Below are 12,642 nucleotides of genomic sequence, written 5' to 3'. Positions count from 1 at the left end.
ACATTTTCATTAGCCCTTTGTACTTCATCATGAGCATCCTCATTACCTTTCTTAAGCCTTTGTGCCTGTCAATAAAAACTTTCTCTTTACAGTTCCTCCAACACCATAATTGTCCCTTTAGATATCTTGTCATTGATGTTTGCTTAACTTCACACAAAATTAAGTGTTAATTCTTGGCTTTCTAAAGCTGTCACTCCCCATCCCCATTCACTGTAGCCCCAGTAGAGAGTGAAAGAACAATACTGATGGAAACAGAATCATTTTACAGCACATTCCTTCCATGCCCACTTGATGTTTTACCAAACTGAGAACATAAGCTTCTTCACTTCATAATCATGGAAAGATTACTAAATGCATTTATTTGCTTAACTATAATGCTCTAAGTCACATCCATAGGATCTAAAATAGATCACAGACCTGATTCAATAAGTTGGGATGGCCCTTTGGCAAATTAAAGAGCTGCTAAAGAAATTTAATATACCCTACGATCTGATCCTTTTGTTCCTTTTCATGGTTCCTCTTCAATTCACAGTTCAACTATGAGGGGGAGAGAGTCTATTTGGGGGATTACAGTATAATTTTGTGTTTGAGAGCATGATCTTTAATAGTATGCCTTGGTTCAAATCCTGATCCTGTCAGTTTACCAGTAGTGAAAATTACTTGGGAAAGCTACTTAACATCTCCAGGCCTTAGTTTCCTTATTAGTAAAATATGTTAGTAATAATTCATACTAGTTCACCTCTAATGCTGTTGTAAAGACAAAAGGAGGTAATATGTGCAAGATAGGTTTAACACCTAGTGTTTCGATAGTAGCCATTATTTATTAAACACCAGTTACTATGCCAGTCATTAGAGATGGTAAGTAGGATATGGTGCTTGCCTTCAAGGACTTCCAAATCAAAGCATAATCCTGGGCTCCAACGGTTCCATCAGAGGGAAAAAATAAACCAGAAAAAATAAGTCTACACACTATCATAGTTCTATGCAATCAGGTTTTCACCCTTGGATAGACCATTACCAGAATATTCTAATCAATGAGGGATTGCTACGTGGTCCTAACTGATTTTCTCATGTAGATTATGCATCGATGGACCTAAAGTGATTTCTGGATCCCTCTAAGTTTTTCTGGGTGTTATAATTCTTTGCTTGTCTACATGATGACTTTTGATTAATCTGCTGGTTTTCCTCTTTTCCACTGGCTCAAGCACTGACTTAAGACAAACAGATTTAAGTGTAAATCAATTTATTGTTCTATAGCCAGGCTAGTCAGCTTTAGTAGGTCTACATCATCAGTGTTTCAAACTCCAGGAAATCATGGTCTTTAACTATATAACCTAGCATGCCAGGGAGTTCATTCAGAGTATAGCAGCTCAAAATGTCATATGTTTTATCACGGTTTTCCTCTCCTACCAAACAAGAGAACATAAAATTCCATGGAGGTAGGAGAGAATCAAACTAAGGGGAAAACCTGGGCCAGGAGGGTGTTCAGTCACCTAGAATAGCTCTCAAAGGTGCGACATCTCCTTTCATTCAGATTTCTGAGAAGGGCATCTAGATTTCTGGAAGAAAGAAAGATACATTTGCCTTTTATGAAGTTATCTCAGTTGTGTTTATGATGTTATAGCTTTGCCATTTCTGGTTAGCTGTGTTGGATAGTGTTGGATTGGTAATGATTTTCACATTGTGCTAGTATAGCCTGAGTCTCTTTTCTGCATCTTTTCCTCCAATTTCTCATGACTGAAATATTTTTACTGTTTCTAAATGTAAAAAATTGTCCATGATAACAAGACAACCAGTTGGGTACCTAAAAATATAATCAAATGGTTGTTTACTTTGCCATATGTATTGCCAACTAATAATTTTGAGTATTTTCTTCACTGAAATCACCTCTTGTTTGGAACCAAGCAATGTGCCTCCCATCTTCCCCAAATGATTTTCTGTGTTCGCTGTCATTTCCTTATGTCTCTTAATGTTACTTTTTTTTAAGAACTTTTAAAAATTCAAACTAATATCTTCCATGAATGCATATTTAATTCTTCCTTTATTCCTCCAATCTGACTTTTTAATCAAAAATCTTGATTAGTCAGACTTCCCCCACTAGTGAATCACAAATTGGTTACACATAGAAAAATTCACAGGCTTCCCTAGCTAATGAATTCCAAGGTGAAATTCACTTTTGAATTTCAAATGATCTACCCTTAAAAGATCAACAAGAAAGAAAATGAATGCAGGAAGGAACCCTTCAGATGCTTCCACAGAAATAGATGAAGTACCGAGCATAGCAGTAAAACATATGTGTAAAAGTATTAATGATGAGCATTCTCTTCCCGTGTTAGACCTCCATGTTAAACCATACATAATCGTAAAAGGCACGTTCTGGGTTACCAGCCCACAAGCAGAACTGCCTGCTCAGTGGAGGAGATATCAAGTAGGCTAGAACACAGGTGAGAAAATCAGAGTGAGCAAGGAACGGTGGTGGGCACCATATCATTTGGAGATAGGAGACCAAAGTGAGCGTACCCTCTCCCTCCAAGAGCCACCCTGAAGAATTGAGAAATGATCATTATCGCTTTAAACGAGGTACTAACGAAGCTCACGATGAGAAGATCTACAGACAGAGCTCACGTTGAAGACCTTTTCACACCTAGTCCCTCCATGAGCTACAGATACAGGAATTTGCCACATGGATCATTTTCAAGGTGACTGAAAGATTCCCCAAACCATACTCTTGCTTTAATAATGCAGAACCTGAGTCAATAGCACCCTGACCTGGACAAGCTCACTCTGCGCCTGTGACGTAAGGGAATATACACACTTTGGTTCTTTTGCTTCAGATTCAGGAACCAGGCTGTGTCCTTCTCCTCCTGATATCCCCTTCTTGTATCTCTCCCTGCTGTCATTAAAACTAAAATACCAGATAGCACTCCACTTTATTTTTAAAAGTTGCGACTTCTTTTTGTTCTCGAGATTTTTCAGAGAGAATTTGGTCTCTTAAAATGGGGGATAAAATAATCTTGAGCAAGACACCAGATGACTACACATGTATTTCATGCGACCTTACTCCAATATTAGCATTTTCACGAGCCACAGTAGGCAGACGCTCGCTGTGCTTTCATTATCCTTCCAGCAGTGGCCGAGAGCCCGAGGATGCCACTCTACCGGAGAGGTATTCTGTACGTGTGTTCTACTTTCATCACATCTTTCATTCCTACCAATCTGCATCTAACAAATGATCTTCTCCACAGGCAGGTAGCCACATCCAGACTTTGATGGGGTCCCAAAGCCTTCAGCATCGTAGCCGGGAGCAGCAGCCATATGAGGGAAATATAAACAAAGTGACCATCCAGCAATTTCAGTCACCATTGCCTATTCAGATCCCCTCTTCACAGGCCACCCGGGGACCTCAGCCTGGACGGTGCTTAATTCAAACTAAAGGGCAAAGAAGTATGGATGGATATCCGGAGCAGGTGAGAAGACTTTTTATCATTGATGAATTCTTAGGAAATGTTCAAGGAAGTCCAGGGAATCCATGGTTCACGTCCACACACACACACACACACACACACACACCACTCATGGAGTCTGGGACAAATTATTGCTGTCACCATGTTGAACGGAGCAGAGCATTCTTTGTAGGGGTTTTGTCATTATTTTCACTGGTTCAACACTACAACATACGAAAATTAATAGTTGGTAAAATGCTCATTCACATCAGGAGAAACTGAAGAATTAGGAATTTTTCTGGTTGACCCTACACCTTCTCCCGCTCACTTTCACCTCTAATTTAGTGCTATAGCATGGCTTTTGAATGTTACAGAGCTTCAGTGGGCAAGGTGTATTTACGAAGGCCTCTGGACAATGTGAAAAGTAGACTATTTGTGGAAACCTTTTTGAAAAGTCCTATCTTTTGATTGTTGAATAAGACAAAGATAAAGCTTTGCTACAAAGAAAATGATAAAGAGCAGTTAGAAGGGAAATGTTTCTGAAATGCTCCAAAAACTACTGATAAAATCCATGTAGCAAAAAAAATTGCTGCTCTTCTGACCTATCTAAAATTAGGATTTACTTTTCCATTATAGAATGTATTTTTCTTCCTTGGAACCAGAAAACCGAATAGGATCTTATCTGTTGAATTATATTATGCTTAGAAAGTAAGACATTAAGATCTTCATACTCTCACAAAATTAATTTCTCTTATTTCATTCTTCAGACAAATAGGCATAGCTCCTACTGACTTCTCTAACTCCTTAATACGTTTTATAAGATTTCATTTTATTATTGCCTACTTCAAGCTTCACATATCACCCTGCCTTATTTTCTAAACATCTCGGACATTACCTTCATTCTCCAGTTTTTTCCTTTACACTGTTAAAAGCCATTTGTTATTTGGATCCCAGCTGCTCTAGACATTGCCTCTGTTTCTTAATACCTTTCTTAAGGCTGAGATTAGGTATTAGTCATCTTCAGAATCATAAGCTTTTTTTTAAAGATAGTTTTCTTCCCGTCCTGCTGTGATCTAGGTCAAGTGTTGGATTTAAGGTAAATAAATCAGACACGTGCTTATAATCAAGTAATGATATGAGGTTTTTAACGTCTCCAGAGATTCTTAAAAGTTAATAAAGTTCTAAATTATGCTTTACTACAGGCACCTAAAAGGTTAAAAATTATTCATATTCCCTCCCCCAACAAATATCATAAAACTCAATGCAGTTCTTGGATTTCCTTATTCCTATTAGTAGCTACATGATTTTTTTTTTTTTTTGCACAGAATCAGCACATTTAAAAATCCACTGAGATCAATATCCTGTTTCACCTACTTTGAACAATACGCCTAGTATTAGCATGCAGTTATTCTGAGCACTCTAAATTTAAAGGCCTTTTTTACATTATTTCTCAAGAATACATAAATTGTATAGGTTGACCATGAGAGGATTACTAAAGGCCAGAGTTTACATACTTATTAAACTTACAACACTATGATTCTTTAGAGAAGGTATTTGCCATCCCTGACAGGTGTTTTGATCCACAGATCCAACATCACGTGCCTTTCAAACTGGAAGGTACAAACCGAAACATTCAGGGGCCCCTAGATGCTCAGTGGTTGAGCGTCTGCCTTCAGCTCAGGGCATGACCCGGGGATCCCAGGATCGAGTCCCACATCAGGCTCCCCACGTGGAGCCTGCTTCTCCCTCTGCCTGGGTCTCTGCCTCTCTCTCTGTGTCTTTCATGAATAAATAAATAAAATGTTAAAAAAGAAAAAAGTTTTCTTAAGAGTTAAATAATGCAATTCTACAGACATGCACAGTAAGTTTGGCACTGCAAGTACAGACATAGAAATAGAAGAAATAGAAATACAGCATTTTAAGAATTAAAATATTGGAGGGAACTTTATCATTATCAGTCCCAACCTCCCTAATCTACAAACAGAAAAGCAAGTAAAGCAAAATAAAACCAAAGAGAGAGAGAGAGAGAGAGAGAGAGAGAGAGAGACTGAAGGTTATGGATGTCACATTATAATGAAAATATTCCATGTATTTTTTTATTTTCGTAAGTTATATTTCTTTTGAAAACTCAGACCTCTTCAATATGTGTGTGTGTGCATGCACACTTTAAAGGCTTTTATCCCATAGTTAGCAAAAGGGAAAAATAGAGATATTTAAAATATTTTGTAGCTGTACAGTTTCACATGAAAATTATAGGGTAGTGATCGAAGTGCAAAGACCAAAGAAGTAACTGAAAATTTCTAATGTGGGTTTCAGTCCTATAAATCAAGACACTCTGTTTTAATAAGGCATTTCTAGTGCTGCAATAAAAGAGCCATAAAGAGAAAAACAGAGTTCTCCTAAATGATCACAAGGATGTTAATTTGGTCAAGTGCAGACGTTTCGCAGCTTACAGAGGCTTGACTAAGATTTTTAAACTTTACGATGGTGCCAAAGCAATACACGTTCAGTAAAAGCCATACTTCGAATTTTGGATTTTGAGATCAAAATTCGTGTTCGTGGGCTAATGGAATCACAGGGTAAACACCAACGCACTTACAACATCCTGTACCCTTGCAGCTGTTCTGTTTCTCACTTTTAGTACAGTAGCCAATAAATCTCATGAGATAATTCAACACTTTATTGTAAAACAGGCCCCGCGCTAGGTGATTTTGTCCAACTGTAGGCTAATGTAAGTGTTCTGAGCACATATAAAGTAGGCTAGGCTAAGCGATGATTTCAGTAGTTAGGTGCATTACATGCATTTTTGACTTATAATATTTTCAACTTATGATGAGTTTATTGGGCCACCATCCCATTGTAAATTGAGGAAGACCTATTTGCTCAATATGAAAAAAACCTAAATCATTCATAACCTTTAGGTGCAAGTAAACATAAACATGGTACAGGGAGGTACACAGCATGATGAAACACACTAATTTCTATTAAAGTTCGGAGATTTTACTTTTTTAAAAAAGTTATCACTTATTACAATGCTATAGTTGAAAAAAATATACACTTAAACATTTTTGAATTTAGGGAAAAGTGGTCTGAATGAAATCGAAGAAAGGACAACAGTTACCATACATTGAGCGGCTGCCATGCTCTAGTGTGTACCCTGGTCCCGCCTTATTCACAGGGGATATATTCCGAGGCCCCCAGTGAATGCGTGGAACCATGGGTAACATTGAGCTCTCATATGCTGTTTTTTCCTATGCATACAAACCTATGATAAAGTTTATTTCATATATTAAGTGCAGTAAGAGATTAACAATACTAAATAATAAAATGGAACTATTATGACAATATGCTGCCATAAAAGTTATGTTAATTTGGTTTCTGCCTCTCAAAATATCTTGTCCTCACCCTTCTCGTGGTGATGGGAGATGATAAAACGCCTACATGATGAGATGAAGTGAGGTGGATGACGTAAGCTTTGTGATACAGCGTCAGGCTACTAGTGACCTTCTGAAGACTAATTAGAAGGAGGATCATCCGCTTCCAGACCACAGTTGACCAGGGTGATGGAAACCATGGAAAGCAAAACTGCAGATAAGGAGAGAGGACTCTACAGTACATGTGCCGTAAATACTGACACAGGCGTGGCTTCAGGGGTATATGACGGTGCAGTTGCACAAGGTCCTATGTTTAGAAGGACCCCACACTTGGCTTAGTGCTCTGCTGTTGCCAACTTAGGATTAGTAACAGTCATTGAACAAGGAGCGTCATGTTTTCATTGGGCACCGCTACTTACATAGCTGGTCCTGTTTACACATAATGTTCCATTTAGTCATCACAAAAATCTTTTCTTTTTCCTTTTTTTACAAATGAAGAAATCAAGGCACAGAGAAAATAAGTAACTTGTAAAAGTTATAAGTGGTCAAGCTGGAATTTTAGCCCTAGTGTTTCTCTGACCCAAAACCAAAGTTTTGTGTTCCAATCTTACCATTAAATTAACCACATGATCTCAGACACTTACCTGCTGTGGCCTCAGTGTCTACTTCTTGTCAAGTAATATTAACTAAATCTGTTTTGGCTACAATTCAGACTTCCAGAACTGTCTTATGCAGGTAGAGCGTGGTCTTGAACTCACATGAAAAATTCCAATGCTTTGGAAAGCAAAAAGTACTAAACAAGTGAAAAATTTTATTGTTAACAAAAGCATAATCTCTGTATCTCCTAATGTGATCCAAAGAACTAATGCATTTCTAACCTGATTAGGACAAGTTCCATACACCAATGAACATCTATAATGAGTGCCACCACTGATGGCATTGAATTAAAATGAATGTCATTTTTTGCCTAGCCAGAGTTCTTAACTTTGTTTAGCCATAAAGAAGCACTTAGCAAACTTTGTTGTTCCTTCTCAATGAGATATCTCAACTTTCAAACCACCCATCACAATAAAACAGGGCAAGATGCCTAACAATTCTAACTTGATGCACTTAGGTTTACATGTGTATTTTTTCACCAGCATTAAATATCAAATCAGTTTTGATTTAGACAGTTTTCAACTCTAGAATTAAATATATGGAAGTAATTTTTAAGCCATAAAGTGCTACTCAGATTCAAGGTACTAATTTCTATACTAGAAATCTGAGTTTTTTATAAGATTTTATTTATTCATGAGAAACAGAGAGAGGCAGGGACACAGGCAGCGGGAGAAGCAGGCTCCCTGCAGGGAGCCCGATGTGGGACACAATCCCAGGCTCCCGGATCACAACCCTGAGCTGAAGGCAGATGCTCAACCACTGAGCCACCCAGGTGTCCCCAGAAATCTGATTTCTAATAATGATGTTCTTTTTAACAAATCATCTACAACACAAAACCATGTGCATGTTACTTGAAATTCATTTTCAGGGGATTAAACTTTAAAAAGAGATTTTAATGCACAAACCATTTTGACTATTGGCGAACATAATAAAGGATTAGAGTCAGAGTTATATTAAGTAGTGAACTGAGGAAAGCCAGAAAGTGAAGGCCTGATCCCACTCCACATAAAAAAAAAAAAAACCTCTTAGCCCTCCTGTTCCTTAGTCCTCGTGTTTCTCCTATCAGCTCTTTCCTTGGTTTCCTAGTCCAAGCAAAGATCTTTATGCGCCTTATCCTCCCCTTCACGATGCAATACTGTGTATCAGTTGTTCTCAACCTCAACCATACATTAGAATCTACTCAGGGCCTTTAAAAAACACTGATGCCTTGGCCTCAACCCCAGAGAAATTGATTTCATTAGTCTGGATGAGACCTGATTAATGGGAACTTTTGAAACTACCCAAGTGATTCCATTGTGTAGCCAAGGCTAAGAGACAATATAGGTATACTGTCTAACTCAACAATTTAATTTACCAGGTGAATAATATATTGTTATTTATCACTTATTTGATTCATAACTTGTTCATAATTTGCTAAAAATTTAAAAAAAAAACTAACACCAACTTGGTGTTTCTTTTTTGCAAATGTATACTCCATGACAACATATGTCTATACACGTGGAACATACAGATACCAAAGCAGAAGTAGGAAGGAAAGACATCAACATGATGCTCCAAACATCTCAAAACCCTTTCATATATTAATTGACTTGATCCCATGCATAAGGATGTGATACGGATAGAGCCGTGTCTGTTTTATTGAGTAGAGACGTAAGCTGCATAGAAGTGGGCTGTCTTGCCTGTGGTCACACAACCATCTAGAAGCTGAGCTGGCCTTAGAATCGAGGGTCTTGAGTCTACTGCACCATATGCTGCAGCCTGCTGCACTAGAGCCAGGCACCGAAGTCAGCAGCGAGCTCACGCTGAAGTAGTAAGCGGTGGAAACATAGACCCTTGAGTCCGCGTCTGCCCCAGACAGGAGAACACCCACTAATTAACCTTCGTATCAGAATGGCAGGAGCCCCATGGTTGTCTTCTGACTCTTCCTGAGTATGTCCCTGAGAGAGAACTGATTATACTTGAATTACCTTAGAATTAGTCTTTGTGAGTCATACAAAGTGACCTTCATCTATAATATTCGACGGAAAACAAAACTCCAAAACTCTCCCAATCTGCCTTGGAAGAAATCATTTTCATATTTAATAATACACAGAGGACAGTTGGCAAAAAGACAAGATTTCAGACATTTCTCTGGATTAGATGCTCTGGTGAGCTTCCCCAAGAGCTCACAAAGGTGAGGCTTTCCTCTGTAGAGGCCAAGGGTAGAAAACATTATTCTGAATGTTTGACAGAAGAATAAAAACTTGGAGATTTTTTTTTATTTAAATTATGGATTTTTAAATTAATAGGCAATAATTTGATAAGGATGGTTAGAAAGTAGATATTAAAATGATTTTAATATATGTTTTTTACTCAATTGATTTCAGGGAACTCCCATAACCTCATTCTACTCCACTTAGAGTGTTGCTATTTATAAATACTTCCCTTTAGAATTTTGTTCTTTGGGAACCAAAATAATGCTCCAATTCTGAAGTTATAATCCACAGTTTGAAACAAGTAATGTGTAACTCAACACCACAAAATCTATGAATTGACTTTCGAAGTTCTGTGCAGCCAAATAGTAGAATTCGGTAAACACTATAGTAGGAACAGAAGGACTCTCTCGGTGCTCCACTAAATATATGTATGATCTTCTTGGTTTCCTTAAGTGTAAAATGAAGGAAATGAAATGAATGACCTTTATAATTTATTTACAGACAAAAAAGCATATGAATTTCTGTTCCGGAGTTGGCTAATTTTTTCTGAAAGATCTAGATAATGGTACATCAGAGGATTTTATTCATCACTCTATTTAGTTATGTCTTTTCAAAAGACTTAATTAGTACTTTGAGTTGGACTTGCATCTGTAATTCACAACAACAAAAAAAAGTATGGAAGTAGAAGAGTAAAAAATTTAATTATTCTTGAATATTAACATTTGTGTATTTGATTGTATTACTATATTATTATATTGTTATATATTACATATAACTGCCTTATATAACAATATATAATGATTATATAATAAATTATAATATAATATATAATGATTATTATATATAATGATATGTTTAATATATTACATATTATGTATTATCATACCATGTCATTATATAAATCAGATCATGTCACTCTTCTGTTTAAAAAGCCCTAGTGGCTTCGAAATTTCTGAAATCATATACATCCTTACTATGGCATAAAGTCCCTACAGATCTGGCCGCCGCCTCCTCTCTTTCTACTCTTCCTTTACATATTTTTCTCTAGTAATGCTGAACTCATTGTTGCTGTTGTTATTGTTGTTAACCGTACTGATAAAATCTACACATCTTAAAGTTCATCTGTTGAAGTATACAATTCAGTGGGTTTTGTATATTTATACAATTACACAACCATTACCATCATGTGATTTTTAAACATTTTCATTATTCCAAAAAGGAACTTTTTACTTATTAATAGTCATTCCCACACCCCCTTTCCTTTATTTGCCCCCAGCCCTAGACAATCACTCATCTACTTCGTGTCTCTACACATTTGCCTATCCTGGGTATTTAATATAAATGAGACCATAAAATATGTGAGTTTTTTAGTGACTGACTGAAATCTGTGACTGAAATTGAAATTAGCATAATGTGCTAAGCGTGGAATATAGTGCTAATCCATTCCTTTGAATTGCCAAGTAACAATCCATCGTATGGCTATACCACAACTGTTTTTCCATCAGGTTATGTACCTTTGGATTATTTCCACTTTGGGGCCTTATGAATAATATTGCTATAAACACTCATACGTAAGTCTCAATGCAGATTATGTTTGCATTTCTCCTGGGAAGGTTACTGAGGAATCAAATCACTTGGTTAAATAGTAATTATGTTCGTCATTTTGAGAAGCTTCTAAACCCTTGTCTAAAGTAGCTGCCACATCAGTAAATACAAATCAAAACCACAATGAGACACCACCTCACACTGGTCAGAATGGCAAAAATGAACAAGACAGGAAACAACAGATGCTGGAGAGGATGTGGAGAAAGGGGAGCCCTCCTGCGCTGTTGGTAGGAATGCACACTGGGGCAGCCACTCTGGAAAACTGTGTGGAGGGTCCTCAAGAAGTTAAAAATAGACCTGCCCTACGACCCAGCAACTGTTCTAGGTATTTTCTCCAAAGATACAAATGTAGTGATCTGAAGGGATCCCCTGCACCCCAATGTTTAGAGCAGCAGTGTCCACAACAGCCAAACTGTGGAAAGAGCCCAGATGTCCACTGACAGATGATGGATAAAGAGGGGTGGTCTATACACAGCGGAATATCACTCAGCCATCAGAAAATGAAATCTTGCCATTTACGACGATGTAGATGCAACTAGAGGGTATTAGGCTGAGTGAAATATGTCAGTCAGAGAAAATTATATACGATCTCACTCATATGTGGAATTTAAGAAACAAAACAGGAACATAGAGGAAGGGAGGGAAAAATAAAACAAGATGAAATCAGAGAGGAACACAAACCATAAGAAACTCTTAATCATAGGGAATAAACTGAGAGTCGCTGGAGGGGAGGGTAGTTGGGGGACGGGGTAACAGGTGATGGGCGTTAAGGAGGCCACGTGATGGAATGAGCACTGGGTGCTATAAATGACGAATCCCTGAGCTCTACCTCTGAAACTAATAATACACTATATGTCAATTAATTGAATTTAAATAATAAGTAAATAAAGTGGCTGCCGCATACTATATTCCCACCAGCAATGAAGGAGTATTCTAATTTCTTCACACTCTCACCATTGTCTATCTTTTTTACTATAGCCACCCTATGAAGTAGTATACCGTAATGATTTTCATATATATTTCTTTAATGACTAATGATGTTGAGTGTCTTTCCATACATTTATTAGCCATTCATATGTCTTCTTTAGATAAAAGCCTATTAAGATTCTTTGCCCATGTTTTTAGGTGTTTTTTTTTAAGAATTTATTTATTCATTTATCTTAGGGAGGGTGGAGAGAGAGAGAGAGCAGGAGGAATAGGAAGAGAGAATCTGTAGCAGACTCCACCCTGAGTACAGTAGGGCTCGGATTGTTCCCGAGATCCTGACCTGAGCCAAAACCAAGAGTCAAACGCTCAGCTGACTGAGCCACTCAGGTGGCCCTGCCCATTTTTAAATTAGGTTATTTGGATTTTCAATTACTGAACTTT

General features: G+C 37.5%; 1 protein-coding gene and 1 long non-coding RNA gene across 18 annotated transcripts in view; one reads left to right on the top strand and one right to left on the bottom strand.

Moving 5' to 3' along the window:
• The window catches only part of LOC102156099, an 81,115-nt gene that overhangs the window by 23,836 nt on the left and 44,637 nt on the right, over nt 1-12,642 (bottom strand). The window contains exon 10 of one of the 11 annotated variants that reach the window (XR_005361443.1): nt 8,220-10,116. The exons of the other annotated variants lie outside the window; for them this stretch is intronic. This is a non-coding gene — a long non-coding RNA (uncharacterized LOC102156099). Of the gene's footprint in view, nt 1-8,219; nt 10,117-12,642 lie in introns of those variants that run through there. 11 annotated transcript variants of the gene reach the window in all.
• The window catches only part of LRRC7 (leucine rich repeat containing 7), a 492,235-nt gene that overhangs the window by 445,167 nt on the left and 34,426 nt on the right, over nt 1-12,642 (top strand). For 6 of the 7 annotated variants that reach the window (XM_038541686.1, XM_038541687.1, XM_038541684.1 and 3 more), the window contains one exon: nt 3,246-3,467. In XM_038541686.1, the coding sequence (XP_038397614.1) occupies nt 3,246-3,467 (222 nt within the window). Of the gene's footprint in view, nt 1-3,245; nt 3,468-12,642 lie in introns of those variants that run through there. The other variant, XR_005361438.1, reaches the window with a different exon arrangement.

The sequence above is a fragment of the Canis lupus genome, chromosome 6, assembly GCF_011100685.1.
Source record: "Canis lupus familiaris isolate Mischka breed German Shepherd chromosome 6, alternate assembly UU_Cfam_GSD_1.0, whole genome shotgun sequence".
NCBI lineage: Eukaryota > Metazoa > Chordata > Mammalia > Carnivora > Canidae > Canis > Canis lupus.
Note: the sequence above shows the minus strand (reverse complement) of the source record. Positions and strands in the feature narration are given on the sequence as shown.